Consider the following 21,934-nt stretch of genomic DNA (forward strand, 5'->3'; position numbering starts at 1 on the left):
CCGATTTGGACTAGGAATAGGAGAACTTTGGCCCACGACTTTTGTACGCAATATATAAGCCAAAAATGCCTCCTTTAGGTCATCTAACATATTGAGGAGAGGGAAAAAGCCACGACAAAGCTTGGAAACCACAGAATTCGTCTTGAGTTCTTATTTTCTCCTTCTTTTATTGATTCTTATGCACTCTTGTGAATTTTTGATGATTGCCTGAACATGAGTGGCTAAGAACCCTGTTATTCTAGGGTTATGGGTGATACATGAATGTTGATGTTGGAAGTTTAATATGACAAAGTTGATTTTATCATATTGGATTGTTTATTTAATTCTGTTTTTAATTAATTTGCTGAGTAGCTAACAGTGAATTACAATCTACGAATCTAGAGTTGAACTCGAAAGTGGGAATTCTAGATTGCATATAGAATTAAATAGAGCAAGTTCTTGAACCCGGGCGTCGGAGAACGGATTTGCAATTAGGATAGAAATATACCTAATTATCTTGCTCGGTTGAAATACAGGAAGTGTAAATGCATTCTTGTTAATCTTAACTCCATAGACATATAGGCATTAAGTTAGCTTGAACAGGCGAGTAAGAACTCGACAGATTCTTATGAGTAATATCAACCCTGTCAATCAACAACCTAGATAAATCAATTGGTCATTTTTAAATCAAGAACGCAACACGATTGTGAGTTAACCCGTAACCCTGGAATATCCTTCTCTACTGATTGTTATCCGAAATTGCTTAACTGTTTTGGTTGATAACTAGTTATTTCATTACTTTATAATTTTTAGGTATTAAATTAGTAAATTATCTATTTTGTGAGAAATCTTTTGAATCAATAAGGCATTTGAGTTAGAATCGATCGAAAGTTAATCATAGGTCTTCGTGGGAGTGATACTCTACTCATTACTCTATTACTTGACGACCACGTATACTTGCGTGAGTGTGCGTTTGGACCCAACAGTTTATGTCCCCCTTCTTTTTATTATTGTGCTATGAATAAACAAGGTAGGGGTCATGCCAAACCCCCCAAAGCCACAGGGTTGAAATCCTGGGTATTTGATTTTAATAAAAAAAAATGTATGTATTTTGTAGAATTGGACTAATATTATCTGCTTATATCCATGTTCCAAAAAGGCTTAATGATACACTTGATTGAATACTGAGTAATTTTTCAATGTTTATACTAGTTCCGAAAATTTTCAAAAAATTGTACTTAAGTAGCTTGAAAAATGGATTAGTTACATCATTGGCGTTTGAGTGTAAATCTGACCTTTCCAAAGATATTAAAATACTAAAGAAAATTGGTCTAAAATAAAGCATAGACACTTGTGGGACTATAAATTATCTTATTAGAAATAAAAAAAATAGTTTTAAATATAAAAAATATTTTTTTTGGAACATACTCAAATGAAAAGTGCATTAAATGATTTTTTTTAATTACTTAAATTTTGATGTATAATTAAAATAGCATGCATTGGATAAAATAATCGAGACGTGCAAACTGAACTAAGCACCACTTTTATTGAAAAATCTATATTATATTAAAAGCACGAAAGCCCTTAGCGAAATGTCGTTCGCCTTTTTTACCCTTAAAAAATACAATTCACAAAGGATAGAATAGTCATTTTATTAATTTTTTAATATTTAGTATTTTGAAATCAACTACACTTTATTTATTATAGTAGAAAATTTCAATGTTTAGGACATTTAAATCAACAAAAATTTCCTTTTATAATTCAAAATCCTAATCTTTAGGACCAAATATAACAACTAATTTTGACGTTAAACTACGTTTTAGGAATTCAAATTTTCAATGTTTTAATATCTAACCACTAAACATTATATTTGTATTCAAGACATTAAAGTCAAAAAATGAAGAAATGCTATTACTTTTTAATTTGAAGAAAAGAAATACTATTTTGGTTCTTCCAGTACTATTGATTATTCTAAAAGTAAAGTTAGACAGGGAATTAGAGTTAAAATAAGCCAATATACAATTAATATGAAGAATTAATTTCTACTCACTCTTTCTCAAATTATTTATCATAATGTCTAAAAATAGATGTTTCAATTATTTATCATTTTAGAAGTTTAAGATAAAATTAATTATTTTTTTCATTTTATCCTTAGTAGTAATTATTCTTGAAGATGGAGATGACACATAAATAAAGTAAATGTTCAATGAAGAGAGATTATATTAAAGACATAAATAAGGGTATATAGTCAAAAATTTCTTCTAATTAATATTTTCTTTAAAGATGTGTAAAAGAGAAATACGACAAATTATTTAAGACGGAGGAAATATTTATTAGTAATCAAGACTCAAGAATTAGTAATCAAGACTCAAGAGCCTTTAAATAGATAGAAAGATGATGAATTATTAGTGTTATGAAACATTTAGTTTAACAACAAAAATATAACTCCAACCAAACAAATAATTGATCAATGTCAGAAATCTCAGCAATTTAAATGTTACAATTACGGATTATTAGTAGAAAAGTTGCAGTAATCAATAAAGTCACAAAGTTTACTAAAAACATTAATTAAGTTTTGGTTGGTGGAATTGTATTTTCTAAAAGTTGAAGGCAGCAAATCTTATTGGTATTTGTCCTAAAAAAAATAGAAAAGAAAACTTTTAACTCACAAAATTAAAACTCGGTATTAAAATTATTCAAAGTCACAAGCCGATCCATATTTTTCTAAATACAAGAGGACTAAAAACAAATAACATTGGATCTATGATTAATATTAATTACTATGTATATATTATTTTCGTCAACAACTAAAAAATATACATGAATCTATATATATATATATATATATATATATATATATATATATATATATATATATATATATATATATTCTTTTTAATAAGAAAAATATGTTATGTAAATTAAAATAGAGGAAATAATATTTATATAAATTTTTAAAAATTTAACACTCACTAATATATACAAAAGATACTTGTGTTTGCTTGTTCGAGAAAATGTTTGTACAGTTCAGCATTGAATTATGTAAATCCAAGAAGTCTTATGTCAGAGGCTAAGCGTTACAAGCTTTTTCCAAAGAAGATGACAATTAATCCAAAAAATCCATTCTACCATATTCAGAATTTAAATATTATAGATGTAATCTATAAGATTTTTGGAATTGAATTTATTCTATTTTTATATTTATGAATTCAGATCTATTCATTTATAGTAATTTTAGTAAATTTTTATATATAAATTTATATTTCGTATTAAAAGTATTAGATTTAGATGACGCCGACTCAAGCTACTTTACATCTACCCTTACTTTTAAGCTGTCAAGTCAGAAAAACAATGACACCTCTGAAGCATACGTGTCAAAACCAGCAACAACTGTCATTTGCTGGGTGTAAATTGCATGCATGCAATTCCACTTAGTTTATATAATCCAAATGCTCTAATGCATGCACTACGCCACGAAGTTCTTGAGCTGATCTCTTTGTGTCTTTCTTCACATTTCTTGTTTATTGTCACGCTTTTGGTATTTTCTTGGAATTTTTTAAGTACCAAAGGGTGGTTTGAGAAGTTGCTGTAGTTTGAGAATTTGGTGAAATGGCGACGGTTGCAGTGACGGGGATTGATCGTAATGCGGCGTTATCGCCGGAGGCGCCGCTTGCTCCGGTGACTATTGAACGGAAAGTTAGAACAGACTTGGAAACTTCTATTCCAAAGCCTTGTAAGCTCGTTTTTCTCTTCTGATTAATGTGGGTAGTGTTGTGTTTGCAAATGAAGACTTAAGTCATTCCACAGATGGTGTAATGTAACTTTTACATTATTAATGCAATTTAACTTGTTGTAAAAGGTAATTAGTCTTATTTTTCGAGTTAGTAATTCCACTTTTCTTGATAATTTACTTGCAAACCTTTCAAGTAAAACTTCAGAGTAGTTAAAATATACTCAGTTTAGCGTGTTTGTCAACATATATAATGCTTAATAGCTTTTTAGCATTATGATATGTGCATTTTTCTTATAAAATAGATTTTAGGGGCGGATCTACGAGGAGAATTTTGGGTTCACGTGAATTTAGTAGTTTTTGTCCCTACCTTGTATATATATTAAGAAATTTATTAAATATCTAAATATTTAACTGTGAACCTAGTGAGGTCACGTTATATTAAGTTAAATTATTGTTTATTAACCTGAGATAACTATTAAGTTAAGTTGAGGTATATTAGGTCGTTGTGGAAACCCATAATCTTGGATCCGCCCAGGGAATAGAACATGGTGACTCTCTTTTAGTGGAATGACTACTTGTAGATACAATGAGGTTTGGAAAACATATGAAATTGAAGTTTGGAAAATAGAATTGTCTGAAGTTGAGTTTGGAAAATATGTATTTGAATAGTAGCAATCTATTGACTTTGGAGGATTTATGGAAGTTTAAAATTTGAGAGTAAAAGCTGAAGACCTAAAAAATTTCACCCGAAATAATACACTATCGAACCACAACTTCAAAAAATTGAACTTGGAACCACACTATCGAAGTAGTTTGTATCGATGTAGCCTTATTGAGGTAGAGTTTCTGATTAGAAGAATTATTAATTGAAGGGAGAAATAGAACTTCTTGCCTTTGCCTAGCTAATCTCTCTTCTTCTAAAAGTGGAAAATTGTTGTAAACTTTCTGTTTTGGTTGTTCAACATCTGATTCAGACTTCAACTAGTAGATTTGTTAGTTTGGAGTACCACATGCTGTGTAAGCAGGGGCGGAGGTACAGTGCTCGATTCGGGTTCGGCCGAACCCGGTAGCTTTTGTTCAAACCATGTACAGTCAGACCTTTCTATAACAGCATCCTTATATAACAACGCTTCACTATAAAAGCCAAGCTTTTTCGGAACCAATTTTTATGTTATGTTATAATATATATTCTCTATAACAATACTTCGCTATAACATCCAAAAATATTCGGAACAAACGACGTTGTTATAGAGAGGTTTGACTGTATATGTCTTAAAAAATCCATTGAATATGTACAACTTATTAATTTAGAACCTAATAACTTAAAAAGATTACAATTCCGAACCCATAAGGTTCAAATCATGGCTCCGCCTCTGTGTGTAAGTATGGGATTTTTGCTTAAAGATTGTTATTATAGTATGACAAGAGTGGCTTGCTTTAGTGGTAAGCACCCTCCACTTCCAACCAAGAGGTTGTGAGTTCGAATCACCCCAAGAGCAAAGTGGTGAGTTCTTGGAGGGAAGGGAGCCGAGGGTTTGTCGGAAACAGCCTCTCTACCCAGGGTAGGGGTAAGTTCTGCGTACACACTACCCTCCCCATACCCCACTAGTGGGATTGGGATTGTTGTTGTTGTTGTTGTTGTTGTTGTATAATAATATAATGTTTAAAGATGTGGTATGTATATTCAGATCTGGCAAGGGGATTAGTGGCTCCTGATATGGAGCATCCCCATGGAACTCCTGGCCACAGGCACCACGGCTTGAGCGTTATGCAGCAGCATGTCGCCTTCTTTGATCAGGATGAAAATGGCATTATTTACCCATGGGAAACTTACTCAGGTAATCATCCTATTTCGAAATTAGTCTAACTGCTGATTTAGGTAACAGTATAAAGTGGCGGAACACCCCTTTGACTGAAAAGTTGCACGGTGTAGTTAGGTAAATTTCCACCTTATATATATTTTGAATCTCCTGAACTTCTTCGTATATATATTTTTTTTAAAATATTTTGACGCCCCTAGTAAAAATTCAGGTTCCGCCGCCGACTATATGAGGATTAAAGTTGTTGAAAACGGATAGTATGTAGCTACACTCTAGTGTTATATGATTAATCCACTTGGTGATCCGTAATTCAGCCTCTCGGATAACTCTTTTCCAGCTGTCGAATTCAGGGGCTATAAGCATTGCTAGGCTGTATTACTTTCTGTTTATCCCTCATTCTACTAGGGAAAAATTTATATTGAATAATTTAAGCAGGTAAGGATCTGGTTTATTGAGCATTTCTACAGAGAAAATGTGTCATCTATAGCATTCAGACTTAAACATTTAAGCATGTTCAGTTCAAGAATTTAGTTCATTCAGCAGATATCCTCGATGTGATTCATTAACTATCCGGAAGTGTTTGATTGTGGTATCTGTGGAAGCTTAATCTGAAACTTCCTCTGCTCTTTTCTTTTCAACTTAAACAGGACTTCGTCAAATCGGTTTCAATATGATAGCATCTCTTATAATTGCCATTATCATCAATGCTGCTTTGAGTTATCCTACTTTGCCAGTAAGTTAATCTGTCCTAAGATATGTTATTGCATTCAATAGAGCTAAGGTTATTTATTTGTTATTTACTATTTTATATATCCTCTCTTCACTTACTCCGACTAGTTTGGAACTGAGACATAATTATTGTTGTTGTGTATATACTCTCTTTTCATTAAAGCGATATTCGATGCGACTCTGCAGGGGTGGTTTCCTTCTCCATTTCTCCCAATATATATTCATAATATACATAAGTGCAAGCATGGAAGTGATACTCGCACCTACGACAGAGAGGGAAGGTTAGTATATTACAAGTTTACAATCCCTCTTTAACTCATATTTTCAACATCATTTGGAAGTCAAGTTGATGATTTTTGTTTATCTGGTCGTCTCCTATAGGTATTTCCCAGTGCATTTTGAGAACATCTTTAGCAAGTATGCTCGTACGTTGCCTGATAAGCTTACTCTTGGAGAACTCTGGGACATGACTGAAGGCAGCAGGGAGTCGTTCGACTTTTTTGGCTGGTAACTCTTCAGGCTCCAATGCTCTCATTTTAGCTCTGCGCGCCCTAGTTCTACTGTCTCAAATGAACGGCGATTTCTTTATCGCCATTCGTGTATAAATTTCTCAATCGTTGTTTGCTGTGTAATTGTGCAGGATTGCAGCTAAACTGGAGTGGGGAATTCTGTATGTTCTTGCTAGAGATCAAGATGGGTTTTTATCTAAAGAAGCGATAAGGCGCTGTTTCGACGGAAGTTTGTTTGATTATTGTGCCAAGATACAAATGGAAGCTGAGGGATGGTTAAAGGAAGAATAGTTGCAATGTGAACTGCAGATGAATGCTCCTAGTAAAAAGAGTTGGCAAAGACTATTATTCAGAGTATATATATAAAGCATTGTAATAAGCAGGCAATAGCCTGGAATTGAACTTTTATTTTGCTATGTTTTTCTAAGTCTTTGTACTAGAATTGGTCTTGCCTAGTGTCTAATCGTTGTAAAGATTGTCTATAAAAAATGAATCCAGTAGTCCTAAATACTTGATTAATTCTATGTTACAATGTTCACTTGTTTGGTTCTTGAAGTATGTTAATGGCATGTAATAACCTTAACCTCGAGGCGTAGTAAAACATATTACCTGGTTTTACTACCTGGGTATAATTTTCGAGCGAAGTGTAATATTTGAGAAATGAAGTGTGTTAATTGACACCCCTTATATAAGAGTGGTTTTGCCTTTACAAGGCATGTGGGATTATCTAATTGATATACAGATCTTTCTTTATATTTTACTAGTTAATTCTTTATATGTTACTAGTTAAGGCGTTTTGTATTTTGGCATCGACTACTTTTGCCATCCAAGTATGCATAGGACTATTAAGGTGACAAGACAGGATATATTTCGACGAACGAAATGTTTTGGATCCTAGGTGGACTATAGTGAGGAGGACAACAGACCCCTCTCGACAATATGACAAGTGGAGGTCGAAGAGGGTAGTGTGCATGCAGATTTTATTTTTACTTTGTGAAAGTAGAGAATTTATTTCCGATAGTATTAGCCTAAGTGAAGGTTAGTTTTGAAGATTGACAAAGGAAGCTCAGGCATGAACCAGGTCCATCCCTTGTGTGCAAAGACACAGGCAGATTTGAGCATGTGGAATGCACGTGAAGGAGATAAGCTTAACTTGGTCTAATTAATATCTCCTGATCGAAAAGGGTTGCATAATTAATAAGGAGAAGGACTCCTTAATCAAAGAGAACACTATCCAAGATAAGGGAGGAGTTAGAGGTTGAGATCAACTAGAACTCTTCCACCAAAGAAGAGTAGCATTAGAACTCTAGTTATTTTCTACTCTACTAACTCTATAAATCGCAGGATGTTCTCATTCTACATGAGACGCACAAAAGCAGAAGTTAAACGTGAATTGAGAGCAAAATAGCAAGGCATTTTGCAAGCAGTTCGTGTGTGATCCAAGTGTGCGAACCTGAAGCTACATGAACCAGATAGAAGAACCAGCTCCAAGTGTTTGTCTTTTATTCTAGTTCAATTGTAGTAGGTGTTTTCATATTATACCTTTCAGCTTTATCTAGAGGCAATTTTAATAAGTACTCAGAGTATTCAAGTAAGAGTTAACTTGAAGTTATCGCAGCAGTTAGAGGTTGGTTGCCACAACGGGATTAGAGTTAATCCTAGGTTTACAAAAGTATTTTGTAAATACAGTTTTTGGCTCAGTGATTTAGTGGAGAGTTTGGAAAAATCCTACTGGGAAGTAGGTCGTGGTTTTTTCACCTTTTGAGCCATGTGTTTTCCACGTAAAATACTTGTGTTCTTTAATTTCTGCATTTATTATTGCACAACAATAGTATAAGGAAAACATAGAAGAACTAGGTCCTTCTATAATCTGTGCACGCGAAAAATTGGACACCACATCTTGTGTGGTATTGAAGTTAAAATATCAATTGGTATCAAAGCAGGTTATCCTTGAAGAGGCTAACACCTTAGGAGAAGATCAAGATGAGTGCACCACCTGGAAACTGGGAAGGGCAATCCACTGCTAGGCCACCACTCTTCAACGGCCAATATTACTCTTGGTGAAAAAATAGGATGAGAGATCACATCATAGGAGAAGACTATGAGTTATGGGACATTGTCAAAGATGGTCAATTGGCTACCATAAAGATAAATGCTGAAGGAGAAGAGGTGCCAAAAACAAGAGTTGATTGCACTGTTGACGACTTGAAAAAATGGGAGAAGAATGCTAAAGCCAAAAAATGGCTTGTTTGTGGACTCGGTCCAGATACAGTAGAATCTAAAGTTGTACCACTGCTAAGAAAATCTGGGACACTTTGCAAGCGGCCCATGAAAGAACACCTCAAGTGAAGAGGTCCAGAGGAACACTACTATATTCTCAATATGAGAATTTCACCATGAAGGAAGGGAAAACCATCCAAGAGATGTATACAAGGTTCACCACACTGACAAATAAACTTAAATCTCTTGGAAGGATTATTTCTGAAGCTTTCTTTTTTTTTTTTTCAGGGGTCCAGAAGGCTAAAAGGTGGGGGAGAAGGAAGAAGACAAAGTTGAGAAGATTTTGACAAGGGTTCTGCTAGTTACTTGGGAAAGCAAAATCACTGTCATTCAGGAATCAAAGAACATTGCCACTCTTAGGTTGGATGAGCTAATTGAAAATCTCATTGCTTATGAACTTAGAAGGCAAACCATGAAGATGGATATACCCAAGAAGGAAAGGAGCCTGGCACTCAGAATCACTGAAGGTTCTGATCTAGAAGATGAAATGGCTATGATCACAAAGGACATCAAGAAGTACCTAATGAGAGGAAAGGGTTCTTCAAGAAGTGGACGCTACAGCAAACCAAGGGTTACTGAAAAACAGACCAATGAGGGCTGCTACAAGTGTGAAAAAACTGATCACCACATCAAAAACTGCCCTCAATAGGAAATTGAATGGAAGAAGGAAAGAGTTGAACGAAGAAAAAGAAAGTAGGAACATGTCCATCCCAAGAAGAACAAAGGATCAATAAAGGCTATGGTTGCTGCTTGGGGAGAAAGCTCAGATGAGGACTCAGATGATGAAGATGGAGATGAACAAGCACTTATGGCAATTGGAGAATCCGATGAGGAATCTGAAGTAAGTATAATCCATCTAAAAGACAAGATTAAGTTTTTGTCTAAAGAAAGGCTATCTGAGTTACTTCTAGATTTCATTGATGAATCTGAGGATATAAACAATGAAAAGGAACAACTGTCTAAGGAATATGTGATTTTAAAAGCAAAGTGTAAGAACCTGGAACTTAGAGTTAGTGAGACTGTAAGTGAAAATATTGCTCTAAAGAACCAGGTTCATGCATTTGAATCGAATGTCCTGGAACTTATATCTGAAAACCTAAAACTGAAATTAGGAACAAGTAAGAAGACAGTTGATTGCACACAACTCACTCTAGAAGAAAATGTAGGTAAACTAAAAGATGAGTTGTATAAGAAGGATGAGCAGGTAAGAATTTTGACAGAGGATCTAGGCAAGATCAAACATAAACTAGACGGAACTTGTAAATAGAACAGGTCCTCCGATGCACTGTCATGGCTACAGGAACATCATAGTAGCAATAGAAGAGGAACTGGCTTTGGGAATCTGCCACCTAAATGGGATTCCAAAAGCAAGTATCTCACGCTTCCCGAGAATAAATTTGCACATACTGTGGTAAGACTGGTCACTATAAAAGTGAATGCACTGCAAAAGAAAAGGCTAGTCAAAAGAATAAAAAGTTTGCTCAAGGGAAAAATAGGCTGCCAAGTTGGGATAAAAAGAATTTGATTCATCCTTTTTTCCTATAGAAAGGGACCCAAACTAGTTTGGGTTCCTAAGACTAACCCTTGATTTCCTTTTGCAGGTCCAAGTGAAGGGGAGCAACCATAAATGGTACATGGATAGTGGCTGCTCAAAGCACATGACAGGAAGCAAGAACCAGTTCCTCTCACTTGAAGACCTCAAAGGAGGTAATGTCTCCTTTGGAAATGGGAAGAAAGGTGAGATCATTGGGGTTGGTAAGGTAGGTAAGACTGACTCTCACTCGATTGAGAATGTTTATTTGATAGACGGCCTAAAATACAGTCTAATTAGTGTATCACAACTGTGTGATGGAGGTAACTTGGTAGCATTCACCTCTACTAAATACTTTGAGATTTTTCTTACCACTGACAAGATTGTTTTGCAGGGAAAAAGAGTGAACAATATATATATATATTGTAGATCTGTCCACACTGTCAGAAAATGAACTCACTTGCTTAAGTGTGTTGGGCAATAATCCCCTCCTTTGGCACAAGAGACTTGGACATGCAAGTCTGAGTCAACTCAGCAAATTAGTCTCCAAGGACTTGTTGATAGGACTGCCTAACATCAAGTTCAAGGAAGACAAAGTTTGTGAAGTTTGTGCAAGGGGGAAGCAGGTAAGATCCTCCTTTAAATGCAAGAAAGTGGTAAGTACCACCAGAACGATGAAATCGGTCCATATGGATCTCTGTGGTCCAATGAGAACATTAAACAGAGGTGGTAAAAGATATGTGATGGTGCTTGTTGATGATTACTCTAGGTTTACTTGGACATTGTTTTTAACATCTAAAGATGAAGCATTTGACATGTTCACTTCTTTTGTTAGAAAAACTCAAAAACAACTAGGTAATCAACTTGCATCAATTAGGTCTGATCATGGTACTGAATTTGAAAATGCAAAATTTGCTGAATTTTGTGATGAGCATGGCATAGATCATAATTTTTCTGCTCCTAGGACTCCACAACAAAATGGAGTAGTTGAAATAAATAATATGACACTTGAAGATATGGCTAGGACTATACTTATTTCTAGTAAACTGCCCCATAGCTTTTGGGCAGAAGTTGTAAATACTACATGCTACATCATAAATAGGTGCATGACTAGACCTCTTGTAGAGAAGACTCCCTATGAGTTACTTAAAGAAAGAAAACCAAACATATCCCATCTTAGGGCATTTGGATGCAAGTGCTTTGTGCACAATAATGATAAAGACTCCCTAAGTTTGATCTAAGAAGTGATGAGGGAGTATTCTTGGGATATTCTTCACATAGCAAAGCTTATAAAGTCTATAACAAAAGAACTATGTGTGTTGAAGAAAGTGTTCATGTGGTTTTTGATGAAACTAATATTCTTTTTGAGAGACAGGAACATGATAATGAAGCAATTGGGCTGGTAAGAAATTTAAATGAAGCCACAACCCAAACTGAAGTTGCACCAGAGGAAGGAACAGGCGATGGAACAGGTCCTTCCACCCAGGGCAACATGACGGGGGAGCATAACAAAGAGGAACATCTAGAGGAAACCATTGAAGGAACATCTAGAGGAAACCAACTGGTTGTGAAACCTTACAAGTATCAAAGTTCTCATCCCATTGAGAACATAATTACTGATCCAACCTCTAGAATCAAAACTAGATCTTCATTGAAGAATCTTTGTGCTTTTGATGCTTTTTTATCTCTTATTGAACCTAAAAATATTGCTGAGGCTTTGCAGGATGCAGACTGGGTGAATGCAATGTAAGATGAACTCAACCAATTTAAGAGAAGTCAAGTTTGGCATCTGGTACCAAGACCCAAGGACAAATCAGTAATTGGCATAAAATGGGTCTTCAGAAACAAACTTGATGAAGACGGAACAGTTACAAGGAACAAGGCAAGATTGATGGTTTGAGGATATAGTCAAGAGGAGGTCATAGACTATGATGAAACATTTGCTCTAGTTGCAAGATTGGAAGCAATTAGACTCCACATAGCCTTTGCTGCTTACATGGAATTCACTCTCCATTAGATGGATGTCAAGAGTGTCTTACTCAATGGCTATCTAAAGGAAGAAGTGTTTGTCAAGCAACATCCGGACTTCGAAAGCAAGGAATGTCCTCATCATGTGTACAAGCTTGGTAAGGCACTTTATGGACTCAAGCAGGCTCCAAGAGCATGGTATGAAAGATTATCAAAATTCCTGCTTGAGCATGGCTACAAGAGAGGTAAAATTGATAATAATTTATTCTTGAAAGAAAAAGGTAAAGATCTCTTGGTAGTTCAGATAAATGTTGATGATATAATCTTTGGAGCAATTACTGATAAGTTAAATAAAAAATTGCTAAACTAATGGGGAGTGAATTTGAAATGAGCATGATGAGTGAGCTTAATTTTTTTTTAGGCTTACAAATTAAACAAAATTCAAATGGAACTATGATCCATTAGTAGAAGTATGTAAAAGAGTTGCTTAAAAGGTTTAAAATGGAAGATTCCAAAGAAATTGACACTCCTATTGCAACAGCTACAAAGTTGGATATAGATGAACCTGGTTCATCTGTTGATCTGAAGTTGAATAGGGGAATGATGGGCTCATTGTTGTATCTCACTGCTAGTAGACCTGATATTATTTTTAGTGTAGGCCTCTATGCAAGATTTCAGGCAAATCCAAAGGAGTCTCACTTGACTGCTGTCAAGAAAATTTTGAGATATCTAAAAGGCACCACTGATCTCTGTCTATGGTATCCAAAAGGTAGTAATTTCAATCTAGTGGGATATGCTGATACTGATTATGCTGGTTTTCTAGTGGATAGAAAGAGCACCTCAGGTATGGCATACTTTCTTGGCTCATGTCTTGTGTCTTGGGATACCAAAAGCAAAATTCAGTGGCCTTATCTACTGCTGAAGCTGAGTATGTTGATGCTGCTTCATGTTGTGCTCAATTGTTGTGGATCAATCAACAATTAATGGACTTTGAAATTGATGTTGGTTGTATCCCTATTTTTTGTGATAACACTAGTGCTATTAGTATGACCAAGAACCCGGTTTATCATAAGAGAACTAAGCACATAAATGTTAGGCATCACTTTTTGAGGGATAACTATGAAAAAAGGTTGATCACTGTGGAATTTTATGCTACTGACAAGCAAATAGCAGACATCTTCACAAAAGCCCTAAGTAGAGATCACTTTGAAAGGAACATGTTAGAATTAGAGATGATTAAGATCACCTAAAATGACCAGTTCAGAATTCACAACGAAAAAAATTAAAAAACAAATGAAAAAAAATTGTTTTAGTTAGAAAATCTGAAAATGTGTATATAATTAGATTAATTTTTGCTGAGACTCATAATTTCAATAGTATACTCTTGTGCCATGTGTTAAAATGACTCATTAATCTCTAATGATATTTTCTCTATTTTGGCAAATTTAGACTTACACAAGAGAATTATCAGTGAAGAACCTGATTCATCAAGATAACACGGTATGTTTTCTACACTCTGCGTAATTTGAAATAATAATATTTGGATCATGAGCAGAGTCCTACTTAATTCCAAACTCCTTTTGGGCTTATCCGTTACAAGTGAACCAGTTCTGTTCAAAAGAGTCCCAACCGAATTGAAGTACCTAGATTCTAGGGACACACTCCAAAGTCTTTTTAAAACTAAAATTCAGTTTGATTAGACTTCCACACCCACTATCATCCCTTCCACCGCCCCAACCTCTAAGAAAAGAGTAAAGATGCTTGCTCGCAAGGTTGTTGCGGGGAGAGAACAAATCAAGAAAATAAATAAAAAATTGAAAGCATGTAAGGAAGAAGAACCCCAGAAATCTGATGAATCATTCAAATCTGCTACTGAGGGGGAAGAAATGGTTTCTTCTAAAACTAAACAGGTATCTTCTGGCCCTAAAGTTACTCCTGAGACAATATCCGAAGTTGATACAAATTTGTAGAATAGGCTTGTAATAGTAGGGTCTATGGCAGGCGTTGAAAGCACTGAATATGGAGAAGTTGGTGGTAAAAATGAAAAGGGAAAAGAAAAAAAAGAGCGAGGGAGTTAGGAGTGCTGTGAGGGGAATGGGTAAAAGAGTAGTTGAATCTTCACCCACTCCTGATACAAGTAGAATGGCTATTTGTGGAGCAAATAATGTGGAGGAAAGTATCAAGAAAACAGGGGGAAGTGTGTCTGGAGAAGCTGCTGAAGGGCTTGTTCAACTTGGAAAAAATAGAGATAAACCTGGTTCATCTGTAGAGGAAACCATCGCAGACCTACTGAAGAAAGTGGGGCTAAGGATGCTGAGATTGAGAGGCTGAAGAAGAGGTTGGCAGGGGTGGAGACTGAGAGAGATACTCTCAAAACTGAGCTGGCAAGAGAAAAGGAGAAGAATGATGACATTCTTCAGAATATGCTGAAACTCCTCCAAGCCAAAAACCAAGCACCTAGTCCTTTCCAGCCTTAAGCCTCCTAGCCTAGTGTAGATCAACCAGTGACCCAGTTTGGGATATTTTTTGCTTGCTTATGTTTTCAGTATTTTTATGTCTTTTTATGCTTTGTGGAAGAATCATATCAAGTATCAATGAAATTTGCTGGTTTTTGCTCTAACTGTTTGTTTATATTTCTTTGATGGTTAAAATTCTTAGCTTGATCAATGATGATTAATCCATGAATGCATTTGAAGTAGTCCCAGTGGCCATGAGTAAGTTTTAAAATCTAGTTATCTCACATTTTTTATGCAACTTTTTGATGATGTCAAAAGGAGAAAAAGGTTGTGCTTTACACTTTGAACAGTGATATTTATAACCTAATGTACATGGTCCTTGATGATAAGTGATAAAAAGAAAAAATATTTCTAACATTGTGTTGATATTGAGCTAAGTTGAAACAGGGCCTAAGCTTATAAAAATCACAGAGTTTGTCATCATCAAAAGGGAAATATTTATTGGCCTAAGTGAAGGTTAGTTTTGAAGATTGACAAAGGAAGTTCAAGCATGAACCATGTCCATCCCTTGTGTGCATAGATACGGGCAGATTCGAGCATGTGGAATGCACGTGAAGGAGATAAGCTTAACTTGGTCTAATTAATATCTCCTGATTAAAAAGAGTTGCATAATTGATAAGGAGAAGGACTCCTTAATCAAAGAGAACACTATCCAAGATAAGAGAGGAGTTAGAGATTGAGATCAAATAGAACTCTTCCACTAAGGAAGAGTAGCATTAGAACTCTAGTCATTTTCTACTCTACTAACTCTATAAATCGCATGATGTTTTTATTCTACATGAGACGCACAAAAGAAGAAGTTAAACATAAATTAAGAGTAAAATAGCAAGGCATTTTGCAAGCAGTTCATGTATGATTCAAGTGTGTGAACTTGAAGCTACATAAACTAGATAGAAGAACCAACTCCAAGTGTCTGTCTTTTATTCTAGTTCAATTGTAGTAGGTGTTTTCATATTGTACCTTTCAGCTTTATCTAGAGGCAATTTTAATAGGTACTCAGAGTATTCAAGTTAGAGTTAACTTGAAGTTGTCGCAGCAGTTAGAGGTTGGTTACCACAATGGGATTAGAGTTAATCCTAGGTTTACAAAAGTATTTTGTAAATATAGTTTTTGGCTCAGTGATTTAGTGAAGAGTATGGAAAAATCCTACTGGGAAGTAGGTCGTGGTTTTTTAACCTTTTGAGCCAGGTGTTTTCTAAGTAAAATACTTGTGTTCTTTAATTTCTGCATTTATTATTCCGCAACAGTAGTATAAGGAACACATAGAAGAATCAGGTCCTTTTTATAATCTGTGCACGCAAAAAATTGGACACCATACAAATCCCCCCCTCCCCTCCCCCCTCCCCCTCTTGTGTGGTATTAAAGTTAAAATATCAGATAGACCTTTGGCAACTTGGGTAGTGTGTATGCAAAGTTGCAGACGTTATCCTTACTTTGTGAAGATAGAAAGGTTGTTTCCGATAGACCTTCGACAATTTCGCCGTTACAAAGCATACATATAATTAACAGCTCAATTAGATAAGATATTTCTAAAGCAATGAATATGGATCACTTCAGTTCTTATATATATTGCAAGAGAAAGTATACATATAACTAACATGACTAGAACAAGTACAAACACAACTTTAATCAAGTTGGCAACTCATCAAAGCTAATAAAATGCAAGTGCTTGACAAGAATGCAACTTGTGATAGTACAGATTTACAAAATTTACATCTCCTTACTATGATATTCATTGAGTTATTACTAAACTTCAATGTTGAAATGACCCACGTTATACTAAATTGCTGTTTGAAAACTACACAAATTAAAGCTGCCTGATGAAACCCAAGATTGGTGGTTGAAGTATTTGCTAATTATTGAAGTTATTTACACCAATGGGTATGTGCAATGATATCCTATAACTTCACCAGTTCCATCTTGATATTTTTCACCACCAGACCTAACTTCAACCAAAAAAAGAAACAAAACTCGTTAGCAAAAGTCAATGGAATCACAACTTATAATAGGAAAAAAGAAAAGCCCGGGAACTAAGCTTTCGCTATGCGCGGGTCCGGGGAAGGGCCAGACTACAATGGTCTATTGTACGCAGCCTTACCCTGCATTTCTGCAAGAGGCCGTTACCATGGTTCGAACTCGTGACCTCCTTGTCACATGGCAGTAACTTTACTAGTGGTCCAGGAAAGGGTCGGACCACAAGGGTCTATTGTGTAGAGCTTTACCTTGCATTTCTGCACGAAGGTTGTTTTCACGGCTCATACCCGTGACCTCCTGGTCACATAGCAGTAACATTACCAGTTACGCCAAGGCTCCCCGGATTCCGGGGAAAGACCGGACCACAAAGGTCTATTGTACGCAGTCTTACCCTGTATTTCTGCAAGAGGCTGTTTTTCCGGCTCGAACTTGTGAACCTCTTGGTCACATGGAAGCAACTTTACCAGTTACGCCAAGGCTCCCCGGGGTCCGGGGAAGAGCCGGACTACAAAGGTCTATTGTACGCAGTCTTACCTACATTTCTGCAAGAGACTGTTTTCCCGGCTCGAACCCGTGACCTCCTGGTCACGTAGCAGTAACATTACCATTGACGCCAAGGCTCCCTGGGGTCCAGGAAAGGGCCGGACCACAAAGGTCTATTGTACGTAATCTTACCCTGCATTTCTGCAAGAGGCTATTTCCTCGGCTCGAACCCGTGAACTCCTGGTTACATGGCAGCAACCTTACCAGTTACGCCAAGGCTCCCCAGGGTCCGGGGAAGGACCGGACCACAAAGGTCTATTATACGCAGTCTGCATTTCTGCAAGAGGCTGTTTCTACGGCTCGAACCCGTGACCTCCTAGTCACATGACAACAACTTTACCAGTTACGCCAAGGCTCCCCTTCACAACTTATAATAGGAAGGAAAAAGAAACAGATTAAAGATAGTTTTTGAAGAGTACTTGTTCAGCTGTGAAATTCATTAGTGCAACTGGCCATCTGTGCAATACAGAGGGGGGCAAATATCATAAGGACTGTTAGATGAATGGCAATTGGAAGTGAAAATCCGACCATTATTTTCATGTACCGAAGAAGTAATCATATTAGGATCATGATGATATAAAAGATTGAGTTTTACATCTTCTTTTGTGTCATCTTCATGTGTACCACAAGAAGTTGCTTTATTAGCTTCCCCAAATTCATCATTCTTTGCAAATCTTCCTCTCACCCTTGGCCTACTGTCTGCTAATGTTTTCCTGCATGCATACTGAAAAATTTGGCTCCGTCAGTATAAAGAATAATTTATTTATCAGTACTATGTAACTGATTATAGCAAATTCTTACTTTATTTTCGAGGTTACCATAACAAACTTGATATGAGAAGTTACCCGTTATTGCAAGTCAATTTTTCTTGATGGTGTAAAGAACTTATATATATTGTCAATGCACAGAAAAACTCTTTTAAAAGTAGATGCAGACCTTGATTTTCTTGCTGAAATTCCTTTCGTTTCGTTTCTTCATGTATCTATTAATCTTCTCCCTCCTCTCCTCAGGAGAGCACTTGACAACATTATTACTGAAGGAAGGATCATCCAAACTTGTTATATCTGATGCCAAAGGGTTAGAACATCCGGTAGCACTAACCAAATGTTGACTCTCATTGCTGAGTGCCTACAAAATTAAAATTTATAACAAAAATTTTGTAACATTGAATATAACTATAACAAAAGCTAGAGCTAGCTTCAACATTAGAACTATCTTTTGTCGTATTAACTTTACTCACTATAACAGTACCTGAAGCTCGTTAGAGCAGTTATAAACTCTTGGCAAGGCATCAGGGCAAAATAATCTACCACTGTCTCCTTGATATTCCATTTCTTGTACTTGTGGAAACTCAGCACCGAAAAACAAGCCACCACCAGTGGTGGCAGCAGCAAGTATTGCTGAAGATTCAGCAACAGGCATGGTGGGATTTGAGTTTAAAGGTAAGTAGTTTGCGAGCGTAGGATCAAGAAGAGGACAAGAAGGAGAAGAAGAAGAAGTAGGAACTCGCATATAAGAAGGAACTGATGACAACGATTCCTCTTCGTATATATGTCCTAATGGAGGTCCCATAAGTGGAACAATAGGAGGAGGATGATCAGGAGGATACTGAGAAACATCGGTCACTTTGATATGTTGATTGTTGAGAGAATTAATGTCGAATAATTCTTGTTGATGATGAAGTAAATGATGAGGGATTGAGAAGTTTGCATCTTGTGTGAACTCAATTGAAGCTGAAATATCATTCTCAATTTGATCTTCTTGAGAATCAAATATTATTGAGAGAGCGTTGTTATTAATGTTGTTGTCGTTGTTGTTGTTGTTGGTTCGTGAAGGGCTAATATTAGAGGTAACTGTGGTGATGTTGGTTTCTTCATTCTTCTCAATAGTGTTATTGAATTTGTTCATGTCAAGATTGGTAGAATATGAACTCTGTTCCTCATAACTGCAACAATTTGAGCTAGAAGCAACTTCTGAATTCTGTACATTTGGAAACAATTCAGACTCACAGAAATTCAGAATTTGATCACTAAGGGGGCTTGACATCTCTTCCTGCAAAAACAAAATCCACAATTAAAATCTGTCACAATTTTACATCTCATTTTTCTTTAGTAAAAACTAAAAAGGACCTTAATTTGTAGCATCTTTCTTCTACCTTTTTTCATGATAGAATGGAATCAAAATCCTTACGTATGTTAGCTAGTAATCATCTTTACCCGACTAAAGTGCATGAATGGTGTGCTATTTCCGAAATAATAGAATACGAGAGATGCCTATTACCTTCCCCTCCAAAAATTAGAGTTCTTTGCATCTAAAGACAATCTAAAATGACAATCCGGTACACTAAACTCCCGCTATGCGCGAGGTCCAGGGAAGGGCCGGACCACAAGGGTCAATTGTACGTAGCCTTACCCTGCATTTCTGCAAGAGGCTGTTTCTACGACTCGAACTCGTGATTTGCTGGTCACATGACAATCTAAAAAACACAAATTATCAAGAGAATAATGATCATGTCATTGGAATATATTTCCAAACATGTAAAAATACATGAACTTGTGTTTCATGTGACCTGTGGGATCTGAATATGGTATGCAAATGAAAACAAGAATTGGATAGCAAAAAACCAAAGAATAAGGAAGTTCATGGCATTTGATCTTTGGTACAATATTGAGTTAAATATTCCAAATTTAGACAAGCAATGAGAACTTTAGTAGCACTAATATCACATTATTATTAGCATGTGAAGTGCTCCATTTGCAATAAAGTTCATTTCCTCCAAGTCTGCTTAGGAGCCAAAAAAAGAATCATTTTACATTGTGGGGAAACTTAAGCAATACACTTGGAAAGCTAAATATTCCATTATAATCGAAATAGAAATAATTTAGAAGAGGGACTAACATTGCTAGGGGTGATCTACATAGTAATATTTTTAAGTAACTCGGAAAAGAAAAAAAAAAGAATCTGATTTGGAGTAAAACCACTATAAATTGTAAAGTTGAAATTCAGCAAAAATTGGAAAAAGAAAACAAGAAAAGAAATTAATGATCTAATTCAAGATCTCAAACCGTTATTTAAAGAGGAAAAGACGGACTATATAATAAAAAAAGAAGAGGAAAAACAGCATTCAACTCTCAAACCCCCATGTTAATAGAATTAAGTTGAGTCTTGTCTGGTAATATTATTGTATACATTAAAAACAAATTAATTACTAACTCATTAACAAGAAAAAAACAACATTAGAGTTAACAAGGTAAATACATGCTCAAAAAAAGTGTGAGAAAATAAGATATGTACAATAGAAAGCTGATGTTCTTGAGTATTAGCCGTGTTCTGCAACATTATTGTTCTTCTTCTTCTTCTTCTGGAAAGAATAATCTCTTTTTAATTTTTGTTTTGAAAAAGATATATTTATTGGATTGTAAATCGACCCCATGAACTGATCAAAGCTTTAGGCAAAGAACATGAAAACCATTGTTTGTTTCTATGAAACTGTGATTGCCATTTTTCATCTTACCTTAAGGAAATGCAAGTTTTGAACCAATGGAAGAGAGAATTCCATGCAAGAAAATAGGAGAGAGAGAGAGAGAGAAGTTAGAAAACAGAGAGATTGGTTTAAAGACAAGAAGGTATAATATGAAGAATTTTGGATTTGGTTTTGGGGGGGGGGGGGGGTGGAGGGGGTGGAGAGGGGGTATGGGGTAACTAGAAATAGAAAGTTAGTTATATAGGTACATGTCTGACCGTACAATGTAGTCACACCTAGGTTGTCGGTGGGCCATTCAGTTTGTGCTGACACGTGGAGGCCTGTTGTTTAATGACTTGGTTAAGTAATTGTACTGTTTTACATGACTTGTACTTTGCTCAAATTAAGTAGACCTTAGGTATTGTTTTACTCCCTTATTGAATATCCAATATAATTTCAAATTAATCGATCAACAAATTTCGCATACCGAATAGTTAAAACAAAAACACAACTTTACTACTTGAGCTTGGCTATCGGCCTAACGTGTTCCTATACTAAACCATGAAGTTGAATCACTACGTGACTATTAAAGAAAGTCAATTAAGCTTAATTTGATAAAACCATCTCTCTATAGCTATGAATTTCATTAACTCAAAATTATAGTGTACATGAGAATATTCATTTGGTGATCTAATATAAATAGGTTGATTGTCTAATTCGTGCATATAGCTATATACTTTTCCAAAGACAAGGATTTATGAGAGTAGCTTTGTGTACGGTCAAAACCGATTCTCGGTCATAAAGATTGGTCTAGACGATGACGTCTCGATCGAATGGTATCCACATGACAAGCTCGGACGAATTCCGGAGTAGGGGCATCGAGTTTCGA

At 35.7% G+C, this 21,934-nt stretch overlaps 2 protein-coding genes across 6 annotated transcripts; one reads left to right on the forward strand and one right to left on the reverse strand.

Annotated features, from left to right (window-relative positions):
* Positions 1 to 3,431: 3,431 nt before the first annotated feature.
* On the forward strand, positions 3,432 to 7,294 carry LOC104091067 (peroxygenase-like). Its single transcript, XM_009596325.4, has 6 exons — positions 3,432 to 3,712; positions 5,401 to 5,550; positions 6,180 to 6,265; positions 6,448 to 6,542; positions 6,643 to 6,768; positions 6,902 to 7,294. Exons 1-6 carry the CDS (start codon positions 3,589 to 3,591, stop codon positions 7,059 to 7,061), a joined length of 741 nt encoding a protein of 246 aa, XP_009594620.1. The 5' UTR covers positions 3,432 to 3,588; the 3' UTR covers positions 7,062 to 7,294.
* A 9,297-nt stretch (positions 7,295 to 16,591) lies between these two features.
* LOC104091076 (uncharacterized) lies at positions 16,592 to 21,255 on the reverse strand. 5 transcript variants are annotated; one of them, XM_070191884.1, is made up of 5 exons: positions 21,097 to 21,255; positions 18,834 to 19,634; positions 18,519 to 18,710; positions 18,178 to 18,306; positions 16,592 to 17,007 (listed from the first exon to the last, which is right to left on the reverse strand). In XM_070191884.1, the coding sequence occupies exons 1-5, from the start codon at positions 21,139 to 21,141 to the stop codon at positions 16,996 to 16,998; spliced, it is 1,179 nt and encodes a 392-aa protein (XP_070047985.1). In that variant the 5' UTR covers positions 21,142 to 21,255; the 3' UTR covers positions 16,592 to 16,995. The 5 variants fall into 5 exon arrangements, with proteins under 5 accessions (XP_070047985.1, XP_070047983.1, XP_070047982.1 ...); XM_070191882.1 differs by having other exon boundaries at positions 16,592 to 17,011; XM_070191881.1 differs by having other exon boundaries at positions 18,002 to 18,306.
* Between the last annotated feature and the right edge of the window lie 679 nt (positions 21,256 to 21,934).

The sequence above is a fragment of the Nicotiana tomentosiformis genome, chromosome 12, assembly GCF_000390325.3.
Source record: "Nicotiana tomentosiformis chromosome 12, ASM39032v3, whole genome shotgun sequence".
Lineage (NCBI taxonomy): Eukaryota > Viridiplantae > Streptophyta > Magnoliopsida > Solanales > Solanaceae > Nicotiana > Nicotiana tomentosiformis.